This window comes from Bombus terrestris, chromosome 10, assembly GCF_910591885.1.
Source record: "Bombus terrestris chromosome 10, iyBomTerr1.2, whole genome shotgun sequence".
NCBI classification, from domain to species: Eukaryota; Metazoa; Arthropoda; class Insecta; order Hymenoptera; family Apidae; genus Bombus; species Bombus terrestris.
In genome coordinates, this window is record NC_063278.1 from 14,242,586 (window position 1) to 14,265,912 (window position 23,327).

At 34.2% G+C, this 23,327-nt stretch overlaps 1 protein-coding gene across 2 annotated transcripts in view; it reads right to left on the bottom strand.

Moving 5' to 3' along the window:
* Positions 1–23,327, bottom strand: part of LOC100651590 (cadherin-87A) — a 513,470-nt gene that overhangs the window by 6,498 nt on the left and 483,645 nt on the right. For both annotated transcript variants that reach the window (XM_012319874.3, XM_012319875.3), the window contains 7 exons: positions 9,119–9,253; positions 5,481–5,673; positions 3,473–3,783; positions 1,429–1,587; positions 1,152–1,339; positions 910–1,072; positions 46–490 (listed from right to left, as the gene is read on the bottom strand). In XM_012319874.3, coding sequence (XP_012175264.1) covers positions 46–490; positions 910–1,072; positions 1,152–1,339; positions 1,429–1,587; positions 3,473–3,783; positions 5,481–5,673; positions 9,119–9,253 — 1,594 coding nt within the window. The remainder of the gene's footprint in view (positions 1–45; positions 491–909; positions 1,073–1,151; positions 1,340–1,428; positions 1,588–3,472; positions 3,784–5,480; positions 5,674–9,118; positions 9,254–23,327) is intronic.

Genomic DNA, 23,327 nt, shown 5'->3' on the forward strand with positions numbered 1-23,327 from the left:
ATACGATAATAGCCTCTTGTAAACCATCGTTAAAGGCTAACGTACCAATCGGCGATATTTCGGGTATGCTGGCAGTGTAAAGTTCTTGCGTAAAGACGGGTGCGTTGTTATTGACATCGCGAATAGTAATGTTAACGGTGGCGGAATCGACATAAATCCCGTCGTTCGCTTGTATAACGAGCGCAATCCAATCGTGCGTTGAATTCGTTAAATCCACTGGCCCTTTATTTTTTATCGTAATTTCACCAGTGTCTGGATCTATGGCGAAGAGTCCTAACTCATCGCCGCCCACGATCGCATACGTGATCTTCGACGTCTTGTCCTTATCTCGGGCTTGCACTTTCAAGTCGGGCTCGAATTTCTCAGCTCCTTCGTCTATAACCGCACGATACTTGTCTTGCAAAAATCGTGGTGGACTGTCATTGGCATCCGATAAACTGATGCGCAACGAAACGCTGGTCGTCTGTCCCTGCCCATCGTTATCGGTGGCCTAAAAAACAGCGAAGGTGAAAGCCGACGAAATAATTACATATTACAGTTTATTTATATCTATACAAAAGCAAGTTATCACGAATCTTCCGCAGATAGAGATTTCTAGTAACGCGTATGTTAAATCACGAGCAAGTTCTATACGCTGCTAGCAAAATGTTTGAAGACGAGGAGTCTGCAGTTAAGATTGGTCAATATTTGATAGAATAGATAAATGTATATATTTAATCTCACAATATTGACTCAGTCAAACTGAACATATTGTTATTTGCTTCTATATAAACAGAGCTGCATTCAATACGTGGCTCCTTATGTTTGTCAAATTAAACGATAGTAATAAAATAAGTACATGTTTCTGGCTGTGATATAATGGCGAAACGTATAATGGCAAGTGGATGTAATAATTTTGACACGGCGTACCTTGTACGTTAGAAAATACTCTGTTTGTTCTTCGTAGTCTAAACAGGGTGATACTCCAGGAGTTGGACACTGAGCTACCGTGATAACTCCAGTTTTCCGATCGACAGAGAAATGCTGCGCGCCTTGACCGAGCAACTGATAAGCTATTCCAGCTGTACCGAATCTAGAGCATAACTCGTTTATCAAATTTCTGTTGCGTCGAATGAAAAAATGATTCTAAGAAGAATTACGACTTTTCTCACCGTCCGCTATCGCGATCTTTAGCAGTAATCGTTAAAACCGTTGTGCCTGGAGGCGCGGTTTCCAGCACCACGGCTGTGTAAGTAGGGTTGCTGAAAGTAGGCGAATTATCGTTCGCGTCCGTGATAGAGACAGTTACGGTTGCAGTGGAGGAAAGTTTCGGATTCGTGTGAACCTCTTCCGCAACGACCTGAACATTTACAATGATTTCACTTTCGAATCGTGTTAACTGATTGACAAGAATAATAGGATTCGCTAGCATAGAAGCGGCCGGATTACCAGAATGATGAATTTACGCTGGTTAGGATTTTCATAATCTAGCGAGCCATTTGCCACGCGGATGTTCACAGATGTGCTTCCAGTCGCCATAGTCGGCTCGATGGTGAAAGCACCATCAGTAATGTCGTCCAGACGTAGGGAAAATACCGAGTTCAGGCCCTGTAAAGAAGTAATTTTATAAGGTTTGTAACGTAACGTTGCTACTGTGCAAATTCAAATTAAAAGGAAATACTTCTTTATGGAATTGCAGAGCGTTCGTAGAAAACACTGTACGTGCCAAGAGCAAACTTTTCAGCAGGAAAAGAAAACTTACGTAATAATGTAGTCGAGATTCATGAAAGAAAAAGGTGCATCCGTAGAAGAAGAGCTTGCATGTGCCAGCCCTTGGTTCTAAAGAAAACTCAATGGTCCATTTATTTAAATACACGCCATTTAAATAGATAAAAGTCAAGAAACTATTAACTGATGTTTATTGGCGCTTATCTTCCGTTTTCCTTTGTGGAAGAGGTGACGTTCTGACATTATCTTCCAGTTATAATCCAGTTATAATTAGTAACTATTTAGAAAGGGCAATTGCACTCAAACTCTATACTACAGTATTCTCATTGCTACGTAGAACATAGCAGTCCAACCTCAATCTAACTCCAATAAAAAGATCAAAATTGTTCAATTTAAAGCGAAGAATTTATTTTAACTCTGAAATGCGTTGTTCGTTACTCGCATATATGACTAATGTTCGATTCTTAATTAATTAACACTTTGACTGCCACGTTGGTCACATACGACAGACCACGGTTTCTCCTGCAACGCCATGGTGGTCATTGATGACCGGACAGCTTGAACTTCTTACAATTGTAAAAATTGAGTGAGAATTGATAGTTAGGGCATTTTGAATATAACCGATAAATAGAAGATACTTTAAAATAAAAAGTGCCCCATCGAACAATTAAACATTTTTATTAGAACATCAATAAAAAAAAATGAGAACAAATCTTGCATCTAACGGTGCATTGTGTTAAAGCACTTTAAACATAAATGTGGCTCATCGATACAATCTGGACAATAAGTGGTCATCTTTTTGGTTTGATTCTTAGCAATTTTTGATTTTAACTGTTTAACATTTTTTTTTATAGTATGCTCTGCAAAATTTTTGTATCAGGTACACTTGCCCTTCTTTCTTCTGCATTTCATGTCGCAATCTTTATCGAATAAGTATATTTGACGGTTCTGGTGAATGGCACTGTGTAAGGTACATTGCGAGTACCATTCTAAAATCTGATACCTTGATTTTTATTTTTGTTGCTTGTTTATAGAGTATCATTGTGTTTGAAATTGATGTATTTAACAATAACTCTAAAGCTAATTTTATATATCACTTGAGGGTTCTTCTATGTGATGTAGAATATGCTATCATTTGATCTGATAAATCTACAGCACATTTTCCTCTGTTGTAATCTGCCACTACCATTGGTTTATCACAAACATAATTTTCCTTGCGGACCTCTACCATTTCAGCCGAATGTTTCGTCGAAATCATAAAAATAATCACAATACTGTTTACTAATATCTTCTACACGTTTCAACAATATATTCTGGACGTTTTGCTTGTTTGGACGTTTGAATGGTTTGTTGAAATAAACGAAGCCTTGTTATGATATGTCGCTATCAACTGTTACCAAGGTGCCACGGTGGTCACCCGTGACCACCACTAAGATAAACGGTCCATTGGAAAAGAATGTTGTCTTAAATTAATTTATTATTATTTTGCCATTATGTGCTTTGAATAATAAAAATACTCCCGTGGCGTCCTCGGCGAAACATATGATTTCGGCGTGTCAGTCAAAGTGTTAAGAAATCAAATTCTATTTAATTGCGTAAGTTTATTTTTCCTGAGAGAAAAGAGCAGAAGAAATGCTAAATTCCAAAGTAAATAAAAAGAAAGTAACGTTCGTTTCTTCTTTTCTCTATTTCCTAATTCCAGAAGTTGATCGATAATGACTGTATTTAAGTAACTCACGATGTTGTTCTAATGTATGATACTCACGACGTCAGGATCCTTGACAGTCATGTCCAAATGTGGCAGTGGCGTGCCATTCGGCACGTTCTCCGGAATCTCGATGTTGTACTCGCGACGATTAAAAGTAGGCGGCTCGTCGTTCACATCCTTGATGGTTACCGTTGCTTCGGCCGTTGACACTGTCAGATTGTCATTACCTGGCATACCGTCGATCAATTCACGTGCCCTTACCTCCAGCGTCAGTACGCCAGTTGAATCCTTCAACGCTTCCCTGTTCAGCGGCTTTGCGGTTCTAAGTTCGCCTGTTTCGTCGTCCAGTAGAAAATAGTCGAATGGATCTTCATAAAAGAATACAGGAAATTTATTTAGCAGAATTACTTGAATTTTTCTGAATACTTTTAGCGTCATTTCGATTATTTCACGACTTAGGACTTAGGACTTAGGAGAAATCCGATGAGCGTAAGTAAAAAAGAGGAAAATTTGAAACATTGGAAACGTTACGTTGAGATTAAAATTACGTTCGTTTTTTACCGTTAATTGTTTAACACATGGAAGAGCGAGAATCGTAGTGGCGTGAGTCAGCTCGTTTCTTACATTTTGTAAGAACATTCTCCCTCAAAACTATCGTACGCAATAATAAATATAAACAATAACGAACTCTTGTATATAATAATTTAATCAAAGAACATGCCAACAATTTAATTGAGTTTGTAACGCATTGTAAGCTTTCTAGTACTCGTCCATTCAATCTTACGTAGTAATTAGTGAATTGACATAGTCTAATTGCCGATTGCTCGGGTCACAATAAACAAGAAGGTCACGCGTTGAGCCATTTAGCTGTTTAGCCGTGTGCTCGAACTTGCGCAAAATGTGTGTGTCTTATGACATGTCTATTTCGTCGCAAAGAAAGGAATTTTGAAACAATAAACATGTTTGCACACAACTAATACTTTTAAGATGCCTTGCAAGTAATTATGATCGATTCATTAGTGAAGAAAAATGATTTATTAATTGAAAGTGGATAATGTATCAGTAACAATTTGTAAATTAATACTTAGCTTAAATTAATAATGTTTTGAGAAAACTCGTAGAAAATTAGCAATCTTCAATTGTGTGATATTTCTTGAAACGATGAAACACAATAGGAAACACAATATCGCTATCATCACTATCGTTATCAGAAGCATCTACCGAATCACTGTCCGCGATAATAATACACTTTTCACTATTATCATCGATATTAGGTTCTCTTTTTGCTGACACGACAGGTATAAGGGTTGTTTAATTCTTTTAGGAAATTATAATCTAAACGTGTGAACGTAACAAAGAGTTACACGCAACTAAAGTAAAAAAACATCGGGAACAACTGAACCACAAGTTCGACTCGTGTTGTTTACGTTTGGTCCGAACGAAGTACCACGAGTCAGGCTCGTGCTTATTGTTTTTCACCCAAATTTCTTACCGCGAGTCTTACTCTTTGTTGTAGGCCAAGGGGTTGAACGTATGAAATTTACTGCACTTTTTCAAGTCATGAGAAAGCATCGTGGCAGAGAATAAGCTTACAACTGAATTAATTGTGAAGCTAAAAGGACGATACTTTTCGAAGTTGAAGTACGTGGTTGAATTCAAATTTTCAAAATTTTCACTTAGACTACTGTGATTTTTCAATGTGTCATACGCTTAAAAATATTAGGTTGTCCGAAAAGTGTCTTTCTTTTACAGATACGTCTTTTACGTTTTAATCTGTCGAACGTTGTAATCTTTATTTTGATAGAACAAAATAGATCATACGTAATTCGATAAAATAATATAAAACGGAAAATGTTGTGCATCCATTATTTCCTTATAAAACGAAAGAAATTTTTCGGACGACCTAATAATTAATATTGCGTTGGCAACTAAGTGATTACGGATTTTATCAATACCGCTTAATGACAAAATCCGTAATCACTTAGTTGCCAATCTAGTAGATCGACGTAGTCTGGCGTAGTGACGTTTAAACGATAAAAGGGGGAAAAATATGGCATGAACTCACTGGTGACCAATTCGTAGATCATTTTCCTTGGCATTCCCCTGTCGCCGTCTCTCGCCTTAACGGTCATAACTAAGGTTCCGATGGGATCGTCCTCGCGCACTACACCCGTTAGCGAGTTCACAAATTCCGGTGGACTGTTCTGAATATCCGCTACCTTGATTTCTACCCCAGTAGTCTCATTGTTCAGTCCATCCTGCGAGGAAAATTCACCTATGTAAAAGTCATTCGTCGTGTGATCTCGGATTACCTTGCTCGCTGTTTTAAGGCGAACGCTGCAATCTGCTCTCCTGTCAACTGTTTCAATCCTCACTATGTATTTCTGTCAGCTAAATCTCGCCACAGATCCGTCTATTATAGATCGGGCAAGTTACATCTTTCGTGGAAGCTTTCAAAGCTTTTAAGCTTCCACGTTGACGAAGAATTAATAATCGTCGTGTTCTATGTCCAGTCAGTTATATTGGGTTGGCAACTGAGTGATTGCGGATTTTGTCAACTCCACCTTATGACACTTAGTTGCCAACCCAATAGTATCACTTTCTTCGTTCTACCATAGTTTTTGGAAATGACGTGTGCGCTCGCGTTTCGTTAGTTTTATCACGTTACGTTAGTTTTATTACGTTGACGAAGAATTAATAATCGTCGTGTTCTATGTCGAGTCAGTTATATTGGGTTGGCAACTCAATACCACCTTATGACAAAATCCGCAATCACTTAGTTGCCAACCCAATAGTATCGTTTCTTCGTTCTACCATATTTTTTGGAAATGACGTGTGCGCTCGCGTTTCGTTAGTTTTATAAATTTTTTTTGAAAATATGGAACTTTCAAGTTTACGTAATGCGATGTAATATAAAATAAATCTAGCTTATAGCGATATATCTGCCGTTGGAAATGATTAGCAAACGACAAAGGAAAAGAAAACGTAATAAGGTAGAAAGTATTATTCTTCATAGAGAGAATACAATAGCGCAGAGAAATGTTCGATTAGATTTCTTTTCATATCATATCAATGTTACTCTGTGTTCTTTAGATTTGTATTTTTGCCGAAAATTTCTTAAATTGAACACATTATACGTATTTTTACTTCAATACTTTTATTGTATATAAGAATAGTTATTGAAAAATGTTGAAATTAAATGTAATTGAAAAATGGAAAACATCAAATTCCAAGGTTTGAAATTGTTCGAAATATTTTACTATAATTAGTAATATTATAATTTATAATTATATATTTCTAATTTACAATTATATAATTATAATTTAATAATAACAGCTTGAATTATTTTATTATATTATCCATTATTATTTATTATTATTACATTATAATATAATTATTCAAATCTAATTAATACTTTTTGTTTGAAAGTATATGGATAAGATAAATCTCTCTTCATTCTGCTATTTATAGCTTCACTAACTATCTTATACACTGCACATATTTGTATGTTTGTAGAAATTAGAACGAAGTATTATTCATTCGTGTTAAAATGGATATTTTTATTCAACAAGGCTAAACGAATCCTCTCTCTTCAAGAACAATTTTTTTTAATTAATTCACAGATGCTGCACCTTTGTTTATGTCTAAGTTATAACGGTATAACTATATTTACGTATAATTGCACTCTCAGACATGAACAAACTTGGTCTCTCTAGAGCGGCACAAAGTCATTTCCAAGACTATGTAATGAAAATCAATTTTCAAGCTCAGCTCGCTAACCTGTTTTCAAGAGGACTCCATGAATTCTCCATATTTATTTGCCCAGCGGAAACACGTCTCCTCCAGGGAGCACGATAATCATCCGGCCAATCTTTTTTGTTTACGTGAAACTTATTTCATAAATGTAAAACGTGAGAGAGAAAGCAGATTATACTTGGACGGACAACGATAGAAATTTAAGAAGGATCAAAGGAAAAGCAATAAAAAGTATTTTAATCGGCCTTCTAAAAATTGCTAAGCGCGTCCTTTCACCCTCGCTAAACATTAATAACGTTACGCTCTTTTTCTGTCCGCAGTCGCGCAGTTCGTTAGAGATTCTTCGCCGAGACTTTACGCGGCTTCAAAAAATTCACCTGCTGCTTTGGCCACGGAAATGAGCGAAAACTGAATTCCATGTTCGCGCCTGCTCGCGTCAAAGGGCATTTTAGATTCAATAATCCGCTCTGCTCTCATTTTCGCCTGCTATTTGTGGATGAATGACTCGCAGGCGTTCCGCAAGAACGCACCACGAGGGAAGCAGAAAACCGTAGGCTCACGTTTTTCACCATAATCCATCAAAGAAAAAGAAAATGTTCGTCCAGTCTTCCGCAACTTCTTTTTCGACAAATTTACGTTACCAAATCGTGTTTTTTTTTTTTTTTTTTTTTTAATATATTGGGTTGGCATTAGACGGTATTGACAAAATCCACAATCCACAACTTAGTCGCCAACCCAATATATTCGATTAACACGTTGAATGCCATGGGAGTCACTGGTAAACTCAGTGAAATAAAATCATTAATGATGATTATACACCGTAACATATCTGTTGGTGGTAATATTTCAACATTATATGCATCGCATAATAAAAAATTCATCGTGGCGCCACGGCCAAACCTTGTAAAACTGGTATTTAACGCGTTAATATTCTTTTTATCGCTATTTCTGTTATCTACGCTGTATGTCATACATTTTCATATTGTATTTCTATGAAATGTAAAGGAATGGAAGTATTCGCAGCATCGAAGCTCCGAATTCGTGGATGATAACGATGGATTTATATATAAAAATATTCGTTTCTTACATCGGAACATCGCAGATCATCTTATCCAATTTGCTTTAGCAAATAGAATTGTAGCAACTGATTTTAATATCGAATCTGTTTTAGATGAAATTGAATAGAAAATTGATAGAATAGAATAGAATAGATAGAATTGATAGAAAACTGAAGCACGCGACACGAGCATATTGGAAGACACGCTATTGAATTTGAAACACAAGACAACGTGTCAGAAACACGTGACAAATGCGATAGAGACGACGAAGAACGATATGACAGCCAAGTTCTCGGAAACGTTGCAGCTGTTCTGTCTGCATTGGTAACGTGATAGTTAAAATACATAGTATACTGAAAAGTTGGGGCGTTTATCGTGTAAAAGTAAATCGAAGATATAGAATGGCAATTTTTGTGACAAACGAGAATCTTTTGGTTTATTTATCAGGTTGCATGGAAGAACGAACTGTTTTTTTGTGATAAAAATAATTAAACTAAAGTCGAATTGAGACACAATATCACACAGGGTGCAAGGAAAAACCTCGAAATCATAGTATAAGCGTTGGAGTGGTGATTCTACATGCAGAAATAAGTCGAAAAAGAAGAACAACATTTTTCCGTTTGCGGCTTCGTTTTTGAGAAAAATACATTCCGATATCCGGCAAGTGCACCTATGCTAATTGTAAGTTTCCAGGCACCCGACTTCTTTTCCGCCCGTGATGACGATGATTTCATTAGACGAGCAGAGTTATGTATGCAGCAACGCGACCAAAATTTTCAACGCTTGTTATTATAAATAGATTTATTCGGGACGTCGACAAGCAGCAAAGTGGCGCTTGGTACCGGCGCACCAGTAGCATAATTAAAATCAATTTTCGAGCTGTACTCACGCTTGCTCTGAGTAGCAATTGGTAAAAGGGTCTCTCCCTGTAGTCGAGTGGTTGGCGTAACACCAAGGCGCCCATGTACGAGTTCAGTCTTCTTTCCACGTTCACGATGCCGAACTTTTCACAGGCGTCGAGGAACTGAAACAGAGGCATCATATTGACCGTGCATCGACATTCTGCTGTTGCTGCTTTCCAATAGACTACGGATTTTTATGTAAATTCGTGCTGTTGAGAATAATAGCAGATTCGTACTTTCCATTTTTAATAATTACAATGTGACAATTACAATTACTGAGAATAATTATTATATTTCTGGTATTGTTTCTTCGATATTTTCAAGATATAATAATATAATAATAGCAGATTCAATAATAGCAGAACAATTACAATGTGGCAATTACAATTTTACAATTGTCTTTTTTTACATTACAAATAAATACAAGTTTAACAATTACAATTACTATGAATAATTATTATATTTTTGGTATTGTTTCTTCGATATTTTCAAGATATAATAATATAATAATAGCAGACTCGTACTTTCGATTTTTAACAATTACAATGTGACAATTACAATTTTACAATTGTTTTTTTTACATTACAAATAAATACAAGTTTAACAATTATAGTTAATGTGAATAATTATTACATTTTTGGTATTGTTTCTTCGATATTTTCAAGACACCATTGATTATGGCTGGATATGTTAAGTGAAATTATTGATGTATCGTTAATGAAAAGATAAATTAACAAAAAGATAATTTTCCAACGAGATTCATTCAGCAGCTGCTATATAAAAAAAAATGGTTTCAAGATTTCGGAATAGAAATATTACGGTGGCCAGCATCGACTTTTGAACTGAACCCGATCGGAAGCCTAAGGGGAATTCCAGCGAGAAAAGTTTACGATCAGGAGAAGCTACCTGCAGAAAATATCGTGGAACATAAAAAAAAATAATAAAATCAGTGTGGATGGATTTTCAGATCGAAACTTTAAATAAGTTAGAAAGATAGTGTACCTGACTGATTAATAAAAATTAATAAAGAAGATTTTTTACTACTATAATAAAAGTAAAAATTAAAATTGTATGAAATTAATTAAATAAATTATATTACGTTTAAATGATTAACATTATATTTTCTCATAGACAAAAATATAATTTTAAGAGAAGAAATCCAATTTTTTCCAGACTTCGATGGAACAAATCTTTCAGTTTTGTATTATATCACAATATAAATTTTAATTGTATAATTGAAAATTGAAATTGTATAAAAGATTTCGTCAATTTTTGTTTTAATATCACGAAAAATCTAAAAATGGATTGCGTTTGTAATTATTCACGACACTGTATACAAATAGTGTCACTAGCACAACTGTTGCGGTCTTTGTACGTTTCAAACGAGATGACTCAGGAATATGAAAAATGATAGACAATGTATTAAAGCAAATATCATTACTTGAAACATTTCTTTTCTTCGAAAGAAAAGTGTAATTTCAAAAAGTAGAGTAGCTGTATCCTCTAACAATAATTGCGTCAACTAGTGCAGCAAATTGTAAATGTTACATCGTACAGGTGTTGTTGCTTCGTAATTCTTCACGAATCAACAGCTCTGTAATTCCAATTGTTACCAACAAAATGCTCTATACATTGAAAAATCGCTAGAAACGTATTCATCTATTGAGTTGGAAACTAAGTGATTGCGGATTTAGCCATTACTACCTAATGCCAAAATCCGCAATCACTTAGTTGCCAATCCAATACTTTCATTACGTTCGAGAAAGTCCGCATTTTCGTTTGTCTATCTTTTTTAAATGACAATCGGATGACTGCGTATCAAAGCCACGCCGTTTCGTACAATCGAAGCTTCAAGATTCGAAGGAACTCGATCTTTTATTTTTCTGCGCGTGTTTCAACGCTACATGTTACGAGCGAAAATTTTTCGTACGCCGATAAAATGAAAATATTTTCAATCACACGAAAGACCCTCGACGAATCAATGGTAGAAACGATAAAAAGAAAAAAAGAAATAAAGAAAGAAAGAAAGAAAGGAAAAACAGGAAATAAACGATCTAAAAAATGAATTCCAATACGCGAACGTATCGTCCATATATCGGCTCTGTCTCTATAATCGTTTTGAACCATAACTATACTGAGCGTCTCGTTCTAATAACCGCCACAATTAACGAGGAAATTCGACTATTTTGGTAAATGATAGAGCCGTTGTAAACATTAGTTTGGTTTAATGACCGAACATGCATGGTGCGTTCCACGGTCTGTGTAAAACGAAAAGAGGCATTAAAGTTCGCTGCCGTAAAGCCAGCGGGGCCATTAGTTAAAAGGTTTTACAGTTTTATTGGTCGTCTAACGGCCCCGTGAATTTATCGAGCGGATATGACGTAGAGGGTAAAGCGTGTAAGAGTATGCGTCTACGTGCTAATATTCCAGCCGCATCCTTCGGGATCGTCGCGTACAACTGGCGTGGTCAGATAATTTCCGCGTATCCCTTGTGATAAACGCGTTGGATATTTTTCGAATAAAATACTCCTTCGTGCTCGCTATTTTTCTCCACGATCTGATCGCTTAAAGGTCTGTCACAGTATGCCACGTTAGCCACTCTAAAATACGATACGAGGCGCTCTCATGCGATATAACTATATCTATATATATATATATTTGGAAAAGCGTGTCGCTCAGCCATTTCTGTACCGTTATCGGATGCCGTGCAAACACGGAAGTTGAAAAATTTCAAGTACAGTCGCGTCTTACGGAATCTTCCGCCTTTATGACGCGCTGGTAACGCCGAAGAAGAAGTTGTTACGAGTTATGAGGAAATGTTTGACGCCGCAGCGAAGCCAATATCAAGGGCTTCTACTGCGAAAATACCCTCGCCGTTTCTCTATACAAATTCTTCGGCTTTACTACCTCCGATCAAGCGTTTCTGCAATAAGATACTGTGCGCACATTCGGTTGTTATTCGATAGGTAGACAATTTTCAGTCGCCTGACTGTAAACACTGGAGATTCGGACGAAATATATTTCTCCGAGTTTTCGTTTGTTTTATTTACGAACGATCGCTTGTTTGCAGTTTCTTTGGGTAGCGAATAGTCGTAGTAGTTTTAACGCGTTGAATGTCATGCGGGTCACTGGTGACCGACATTCAATTTGGTCATGGCGCCATGGCGGTCACCGGTGACCGGCGCACCAAAATTAGTAGAAATACATAATTTGGACAAATATCGATAGTTATAAATTTTGTGTTATTACCATCGTTACTACAATGGTGTGACGAAATTAATGCAATATAAAATATATAAAAATAGTTTTATTTATACATGAAATGTAGATCTATCATGTGCGCCCCCATCAGTGGCTGTCAAACGTAGGAAAAACTCGCTTTTTTCGTGTTTTACCATAATGAACAATAACCCTAAGTAACGTTTCGACTTGAAAAATGTTTGATAGCAATTAAGGGCCTTGACAGTAAAGTAAAAAATGCTAAATCTTGCGACGGTTCTTTAGGATTATTGCGGGCCCGAATAAGTATGATCGAGGGATGGATTATGGTTTATGGTAGATCCCGGGACGTAACAACATAGAACAATTATTTAGCAACGCGATGAAACAATATGAGATAATTAATAATCGAAAAAAATAAGTGAATCGAGCAAAATTGCACTACAGCGCCATGGGGGTCATCGGTGACCCCCGATGTGAGATAAATGATGATTATACACTGTAACATATCTGTTGTAGGTAATATTTCAACATTATATGTATCGCATAATAAAAAATTCATGGTGGTGCCCTGGCCAAACCTCTTAAAACTGGCGTAGCATTTAACGTGTTAAGTAGCTAATAAACTATTAGGTCGTCCGAAAAGTTTCTTTCGTTTTATAAGGAAATAATGGATGCAGCACATTTTTCGTTTTATATTATTTTATCGAATTACGTATGATCCATTTTGTTCTATCAAAATAAAGATCACAAAATAACATAATCACAAAATAAAGATGCGTTGTTGTAAAAGACGTGTCTGTAAAAGAAAGACACTTTTCCGACAGCCTAATGCTAACTAGTTTCAATAAAAGTATGCAGCGAAGAAGTAAATACGTCGAGTTGATAAAAGTATGATTTGTAATTAACTTGGTAAGTGCTAGACGCGAGCAAGCAATTTTCTTACAACTTTTGAATACTTGTTTATCCTCGTCCTGTAGCAGCTTTAATAAACCTCCACTTAAAATCACGATTAACGTAAAATAATATGATGTTTTTAAATTAAATACTGAAAATTAAACACTTTTTACTTTTTTTTCATATTCTTATATTCCACAACTAGTATCTTCTTCCATAATATTTTTAGTTTGCTTCACAGTAGAAAGAGTAATTATAGCGAAATTTTCACCTTGAGTAAGCGTGTAATTAATTAACGTTGAAGACGTTTTTTTCCAAAGCATACGTCTCTCATAGAAAAGGAACATATTTTGTTTCCAGAAAATTTTTATCGAGTATTTCATTTCACATCTCGCATGTATATTTGAGACATTTTCATTGTTTTTAATAACGTCAAGTTTTCTGTTTATTCTTATTCTACCAGCATTATTTATCCTGTACACCACAGCGTTGCATCACAAAGCTGTTTATATCTCAGTAATAATTTATCCTTTGATCCTTTATAACGTCATGTAACGTAGAAGTTTATTATTTTTACATATTCATAAATTTGATCTCATCTGTTTGCACGTGATTACGATATTGTATTTCACAAGTAATACTATCATACTATGCAAATGATATTCTTAGATTTTGGATTAAAGTAAAAAGCTGTAGGTGATCGATATTATAATTCTTTTCTTTTATCAGCGAAGAAAATTCCAATTACAGAAAGTTAAAGCAAGTGCTTCTACGATTTTTAATCAACTTTTAGACTATACATGAGAGCACATTTAACTAAGAACAAAATTAATAACCTTAGCACAAAATAATATAATAAATAGTAACAAGGATTGTAAATTAACATAATTCTAAACGAAATTGGCGATGAATTATATTTTTTAAGTAAACGATAATCCTTTAAAGATTTTACATCTCTTTTATTATCTTCTAATGTTAACAATTTCAACGATTACAATTTCAACAATGCTAACAATTTGACAATAGAAAATAACCGATACAAGAAAATGTTAAACGTTTATTTTCCCTAATAATTCCGCAGTTTCTCGATATGAACAAACATTACGAAAAGAACGAAGAAAATGTTTTACGTTAGAAATACAAGATTTCAACAAGTAAATCAGGCTGTATCTTTATCTCAAGCAAAATTCTAGTTTCTTGTTCTTTCTTGTAAAAATGCGTGCAATTGCGTATATCATTCATATACATTCTACTTCTAACAAATTCTAACAAATTTGTGCAAACTAAGTTTTATTTATGGTTTCATTTAAACAGAAAATACACCGTGTGATATACTGGATAGAAAAGTCGCGCTGCGAGTTAATAAAGTTTGTTATATACACGCTGCAAAATTGTTCTTTTGCGTCTCTTTTTCCTCCCACTCGAAAGATCTGGTCCAATCCAAGTACTGGATTCGTTTAATACATCAGCTTCCCTCGGCTTCGAAATCCTTTTCCACTTATTCTCATTTTCGCTCCATTGATTTTCCTCTCGATGTACAAACGAAAAGTTTTATCAGAGAACAACAGCAGCAGCAGCAGCAGCATCTTATATCATCGGTCTCGTTATTGCATCGTTATAGATCACAGAGAAAGAAAAATAACAGTAACCAGTACTTTTAATTAAAATTAATGCTTCGCATTATTCTCAAGACAATTGATTCTCTCAGAAGTTCAAAGAGAACAAAAGTTTTATTTTCGATATATTCTGTTCTTCTTCGCGATATATGCACATACGACGCACACTGTTCTTATTAAGTGCAATAATATGAATGAATAATAACGAATAAATAATAAACGCGTAGATTATAAATCATCCGTTTTTTTCATCTTGAATCATTGATATCGGGTTTAAGTCATACGTAAAATTCGTAAGCTTCGAAGATAAATTGAAGTCGTTTGAATACAAATAACTTGATTCCACGTTTGTGTTCGTACAAGTCAAATTACTTGATTTCAAGTCGTTTGAATTCAAGTCGCCTGACCTCAGGCGGCTATCTAATGGAAAATGGATACTTATAAAACGACGTTTAAAGGTAATGGCGCGTTTTAAAAGGAAAGAAACAGCACCGAACTGTAGATAACATCGCCTTACCTAGCAACTGTTGTTTTCTTTAGGTTAAGGAAAAATAATTGAAAAACTCTTAATCAATTAAATACGAATAACCCGAAACCAAGGAAACAATAGTAGATAATAAGCATACGTAAAGCGTAGAAATGTGAAAAAAGAAAAAGATTTCAAGTCAAACGAATAATAAGTTTATGCTAGCTAGTAAAATTCTTTGAATTTTTAAGCCGCTAATTTGACTAATCCGAACGACACTTTATTTTCCACATCATTTGATGCTTGTTCTTTGAAAAATCCTGATTTCTCTATTCGTATTTCGTTATTGTTTGCATACGACGCATTCACTGATCGTATTATCAAGTGATCGAAACTGCAGCGTCGTCTCTCGCGTATCAGCTCTGTCTGACTATAACTGTTTATTCTACTCGAGGATCGTTTAAGTCCCAAGCAACGCGATCGCGCTGTTTAGATTTTGTGTGAAAAAGTCGCAGTACATTTGAACGCTACGGTATTTTGTATTTCATTATTATTTTCTCAATAATTTTGATTGAACTAAACTTGAAATATTTATAAACTAATAGTACGCATATATAATAATACAGATGTATTTCATAAAAATAACAAATATGACGAGCGCTATTGCGCCGCTTGTTTCTCTTCGCAATCGATTACGACAAGTGCTATCGCTTTAGAACTTTAGAACTACCACACCAGTCAAATTGACTGATTTTACAATTCTATTTTAAAATTCCTACTTCATGTTATATCTTTTTCCGCAATAATGTAATGATTTTCGCAACGATAACTAAAAGAATAATATAATGAATTTTATTTTACTTTTTATGTATTCAAACTGAAAATGATTTTGTATCAAGGCTACTTATACCAGTATCAGTCAAAATGACTGGTACTTGTCAAAGTGTAAAAGGGTGCTGCAATCTGTTTATCGAACCCCAATTAACCATTTTTTTCGTTTTGTACAACTTCCTACACGTTTTTAAAATTTTTACTCAATATGATGATATCAGTTATCAGGAAAATTTCGGATCGATCGCTAGAGCGTTAAATGCTAACATTAGAAATACCACACCAGGCAAAATGACTGGTTCTACAATTTTATAAATGTGTCGACCCTCGTTTAAGAATCATGATTTCAGATGGATGAATAATATCAAAAATGTACTACGTAACATGGAATTGCTTCTGTAAGAAAGTAATAAATCAATAAATATAAAAATATTCTATTATTACGTATTTTTTAAAGTCATTTTGACTGGTTTTGGTAGAAATAGCTTCGTGTTAACTATCGGTAGTTCTATTGTTAAAAAGTAGAAAAAGCAACTGCTTGCAGAGGAAATATTTATACTACAATTTTAAGCGAGTGAGAAAAAGTTACTTTGGGTATCGAAAAGTTGTTTTCTACGCTACGTACATGTTTGTTGTGTATCTACATTGTCTAATATACACGGTAGTATTCCAAATGTCATTTGTCATAGTGTATTCAAAACTTATATTAATATTTTTTTCAAATATTCAACTTGTTATATTCGCCGACGGTAAGAGAACACCAAATACTAGAAAATACACGACGAGGAAAGCTCCATGCATAAAGATCAACATCAAAGACCATTCTATGGTCTTGTTGGTTATACTTAGTATCAACTGTGCGCGCATCAACCCATAAGAGATCATTTCTAAAATCATTCTATTGAAATAATCAGCAAACTCGAGGTTGAGAGTGAAAAGATTACACGACAATGGAAGAAAGAAACGCAATTTTATCTTGTAGCAATGGATGTACAATGTAAAATAATAAGGCTGGAAAAATAATCGGCCCTTTAATTAGTATTATCTTCGTATCGTACGACACTTTGTGTTTGTACTTTGATTCTCGTAAATCGAACAACCATACATATTCGTCGTGATTTAACCTTACGAAATAATGCAGGACGAGACCACGTACACGACAGATTTTGCAGCAGGATTTTGTCAGAGCCCGCATATTAAGCTTGAACAAGTGAATACACTTACCGAGCTTTTATTTATGCAGAACATTAACTTGTTCCGTTTTGAACTGCTTAGATGATTCGGCAGATAAGCCAACAGAAATTATTTAAGATGTTCTAGACCGAAGCAGTTATAGCTTCCTCTCTTTAGCTTCTTAAACGGGCTATGTATGTACGTACTTTAAGAAGCTTCCGGTGAGAAAATTAAGGAAAAAGGAGAAAGTGAAGAAGTAAAGGAAAATTTTATTTTGCCAACGATAGAAATTTTTGAATCGTCAGATTTCTATAATCCTCTTGTATGTTTCTGTAATGACAACTCGTTTTGTATAAATCAGTTCTTAGTTTGCAAAGCTTAATTTCTGCGAAGTTTTCGTTAACTGCACGAGTAGCGTAATTTTTTAAATAATCCAATATTTGCTCGAATTTCTGCAGCTCGTTTTAATTTTTACTTTCGCAACATATTAAGTATACGTATGTACGTTCAGTCATTTTATGTTTAAAATCTCGATAATGTCGTTCGTTTCTTTATAGAAATATTTTAATATACCTTGTGATTATTATACCATAAATTAATTTTATAATATATATGTATATGTATATCTTTTTATGAAATTAAAGGCTTTCATTTTATTCTATAAATATATACCTATGTAAATAAAATTGTATGTCGTTTATGTTTTCACTATAAAATTTACTATTTTATATAATAATCGTTTTATTATATGTAATATCATATATAATATTATATTTATTTTTTATTATATTATATTTCTATATAATATTTATTGACAGTATTATAATATGATATTTACTATTTTATATAATATCATATAATATTATATTTATTTTTTATTATATTATATTTCTATATAGTATATATTTACAATATTACAATACAATATTTGCTATTTTATATAATATCATATATAATATTATATATATTTTTATATAGTATTTATTTACAACATTATAATGTAGTATAAAATTTAATATTTGTAAGAATAAGTAGAACATATCTATACAAAATTGTTGCAATAAGAGGAGTAATTGCAATAATAAAGCCACGAACTTATAAAAGCGATTATTTATACTTCAGGAAACAAACATGCATGAGAACTTTTCTGTTTCTTTATTATGCGTAATTAATTTAATCGAAACAACATTAATTTTCCTCAGTTCAATAGTATCAACGTGTTGACAATCCAGCCAAAATCACTGCATCGTTATTTCGCTAAGTAGTATTGTATCCGTGGCTAATATTTCATCACGTTAATACAATTTCAAGCCTCGATAATACAAAATTTGCCGATATTACATGTAAACTATCACTCAAAACGTATCAGCAATCCGCTGTCTCGTCAGTGCAGCTTTAATAGAAAAATTATTTCTCGAAACTACGTGTTCGATCGGAGCCTTTTACACCTATTGATTTTCTTACAAACTCGTTCGATTACGAAAGATGTTTTTCAATGGGAAAATATTTTAAATCAATGAAAGAACGTTTCGTACAATCGGAAATCTTTGTTTCTTTTTACTCGACATTCTCACGACACGTTTAATATTATTACATTTTATTCTGTACAGTTACCTGATATTAATTGTTCACTGAATAAAATTTTACGTGAAATTAATTGTTTATCATGTTGCACGTAATTAGCATTAACGTTTAATATAATTTCACAGGACGAATTTATTACTTCTGTAGACGTTATCAACGATATTAATGGTAACATCCGTTCCAAAATTCCACGGCAATAGCAAACTTGTTGAGTTGATTCATCACAATTTGCGTGATCTTCTAATAATCTCAAGTGGATTTTCATCGCAACGCGGAACTTATAATTGAGAAGGCAATATTCTTGCCAGTAAATTCGTTAAGTTTATGCTTGTTATGTCAAGATTCATGACGTAGAGTAGGAAATACGAGAAATTCATCGCATTTCCACGGATCATAGGGATGCACGCGATAATAATATTACAACTGAGCTTAAGAAACTGTCATTTTACGAAAAATTCTGTCGCTTGAAAGAAGGAAACAAATTAAAATTCAAATTGAAAGAAAGACGAATCCGCGAATAAATGTTACTATGAAAGAAAAATGTAGCGATTTGAAATCGTCATTATTATCATGGAATCATCACAGCACGATACATTTTAAATTACGTGTAACGAAATTACAGATGCAATTTACGACTGTTTCCAATTTTCGCCGAGCAGGTAATCGTCGCTTGAAATTTACAAATTTCTACAGCTGATGAAATGACGCTACGATACAGCAATATGCAATGTGTTTGTAATTTTATTACGAAGAATCTAATACGAAATACACGATATTTCTTAAAGGACAATTATTTAAATTGCTGTCTCTGTTGTAAAATGCGTGTAGGTCGACGAAGAAACGTAAAACAGGAAAACTGTCAAACATCAAATTCTCTGGCAGACAGAAAAATAGATCTTATAAAATTTTCTATCCTTTTTCACCAATATATTAGTTCGTCCGGAAAGTGTCTTTCTTTTACAGACACGTCTTTTACGACAACGCGTCTTTATACGAACACGAAACCTAATCTATCGAACGTTGTGCTCTTTATTTTGATAGAACAAAATCATACGTAATTCGATAAAATAATATAAAACGGAAAATGTTGTGCATCCATTATTTCCTTATGAAACGAAAGAAACTTTTCGGACGACCTAATAGATTCATCAAAGGAAGAATTGTATTTGTAAAGGAGCCTGTGTGTGCGTCTTAATTGTAGAGAAAACTGAATGTTCAATTGATTTAAATTCGCAAGTATCGTATCAATAATCCTTTTTGTACAGGACAACTTATCAGAATAACAATCCTACATAACTCGTATGAAAACAAGAAATATATCTCTTCAAGATGTTCTTTTTATTTTTTTAGAGAAACATATTTTATAATAATCTGAGTAAAAATTGTTGCAAAATTGATGATATCCAGTGTCCATGTGTTCGAGCATATTCATCGCATAATTATATTTTAAGGCATCACGTTTTAACGCTATTAGTAATTATCGGCAAATGGAAATTGCTGTTAGATTCTCTGCTGCATTGCTTCCACTGGCACGTACGACATTATGCGATAAAAAAGCAACAGTTTTTAGTTTTTCCACGTATAACAAATTTTCAATTACTTGCTTATTGCTACTTTTATTTTTTTTATAACATCTACACAAGCGACGTTACGATACAATCTTATTTTACTATTATTTAGAAAGTTTAAAATTATTAGAAAAATGTTAAAAATGTAAAAATATTTTTCAAATATCATTTATTTATGTAATACTATTTAAAAAGAGAAATTCCACTTAAATTCTATACTACAGTATCCTCACTGGCACGTGGATTGTTATAGGATAAAAAAAAGAAAAATCTCGTAATTTTTCCGCTTACAGCGTCGCGTATGAGAAATTGTCGATCCAATTTTTCAAATATTAAGGCGTGCACGAAGAAGGAAACGCGTTCAGATTTCATGCAGATCAGCCTTCTTCTCTGTATCGCGATAAATACTGCAAGAGCGGCTACCAGAAGGAATAATAAAGCACAGAGGCTCGCCGCTAGATGACTTGACATGGAACAGCTGTTAAAGATACTTGCGTATTCAGTGGCGTGGTCGACATAGAAAATTCAGGCGATTAAGAGGTGAACTTTCTACGGCTGGAGTTTATGTTGTCGTATTAATATATTACAGAGGGCAGAGAGGCAGAGAATATGCAGCGCGTCCTATTAAATAGTCAAATGTCCCCGAGATTAATTTCGCAGACGCTACTACCGGAAGGGAAGCGGAATTTATCTCGTGACAATTAATCTTGCCCCTTGGACATCGAAAACGTGCACGAAAGAAAGAGATTACCAGCGGATTTCGTTATGCATTAATTAAAAGGAACTTACTAATATTTCTCCGATGGGGAATTATTTATCGTGGAAAAGATTGTTCCACGAACAGCGGTGCCGTTTAATAACGTCAGCTAAATCATTCGACTTTTACTGTTCCGATTCCGGCCAGAACAGGCGAACTAGAATAATTTAACGAATAACCAGCGAATTATAAAGGACTTTGGTATTCTGATAGACGTTTGCAATACGATGTATATTTTATCTTATATGGCTGCACGTTTGCGCAAAGCACGCGACGAATATTCCTGAATCTTTCATCTCGGGTTCTATGATGAATTTTGGCCAGTAGACTTCCCCGTGCTCGCTTTAAATCTCCGCACTGACAGATTTATCCGATAGACGTTAACGTTTCAAATGTTATCCTTAATATATGAAGATCACAGGCAAAGAACATGTTGAATATATTTTTTCGTTATGCTTTTACTTTAATATGATTCTACGATTGGAAAGGTATGTTTTAATATAAAATAGCTGAAAGTGGAAGGAATCTGTTAAATGTAACAAACGCTGCAATTAAAAGTTAGAAGAGGTTCGTACATTTTTATTCTAATTTTTTTGTTTTCGTTTAACACATTGTTGACCGGCAATTTTACTGAGAATTTATCTCATGTCACCGGTTATTATTTCGTAATTCGATGTGGAAGTAAAACAATATAAATAAACTTTAATAAATTTTATTTATTATTCAACTTTTAATATTTCTTTTGCGTATGATAAACAGTGTAACAATCACCTACGTGTGATGGTACACAACAGTTTTTGCAAATATATCGCAAAAGCTATATAAATAGTTTCGCTGCGTTTTTCTTTTGAAGAGCATATTCTACACGCTCTAGTCTGATTTTAAATAATTCTGTAAGTTTGGTGTGATATTATGTTCGTTCCACCCTTCTTCCAATTCGTCGTCACTATCTGATTCTATTATATTCCTTTTTTGATATTTTGATGGCCTAATATCAGATTCACTATCTTCTGATACAGTATCATTTTCCAAGTCAATTTGATTCACAATCACTTGGACAATCATTGAAAGATTCTTCATTGGTATGTTTCATTATCGTTAAAATCTTTTTTACAACAAAGGATGCAACTTGGCGGGTCTTATAAGCGAGAGACACAGCTTGTGGTATGCTGACCAATAATTGCACTGTATCATTTCCAACAGCGCACTGGCATGCGTTTGGCCATGAAAACACGAGTTAACTCGTGACCGGTCAACAATGTGTTAACACTTTGACTGCTACGCCACAATCACATGTTATCACAAAGGATATAACCTAGCAAACGCGAGGATGGTACCCCGCTGGGGGTAGCCACCAACATGTTAATATAACTGCTAAAAAATTCTACCAAATGTCCAAATTGGACAAATTGTGAATATAAAGAAATAAATAAAAAGAAAAAATATGTTTCGCTCAAGACGCCACGGGAATATTTTTATTATTCAATTAATAAATTGATTTAAGACAACATTCTTTCCCAATGGACCGTTTATCTTATTGGTGGTCACGGGTGACCATCGTGGCGCCTTGGTAATAGTTGATAGCGACATATTATAACAAGGCTTCGTTTATTTCAACAAACCATTCAAACGTCCAAACAAGCAAAACGTCCAGAATATATTGTTGAAACGTGTAGAAGATATTAGTAAACAGTATTATGATTATTTTTATGATTTCGACGAAACATTCGGCTAAAATAGTAAAGGTCCGCAAGAAAAATCATGTTTGTGATAAACCAATGGTAGTGGTAGATTACAACAGAGGAAAATGTGCTGCAGATTTATCAGATCAAATGATAGCATATTTTACATCACATAGAAGAACCCTCAAGTGATATATAAAATTAGCTTTAGAGTTATTGTTGAATACATCAATTTCAAACGCGATGATACTCTATAAACAAGCAACAAAGACAAAAATCAAGGTATCAGATTTTAGAATGGCACTCGCGATGCACCTTACACAGTGTCATTCACCAGAGCCGTCAAATATACTTATTCGACAAAGATTGTGACACGAAATGCAGAAGAAAGAAGGGGAAGCGT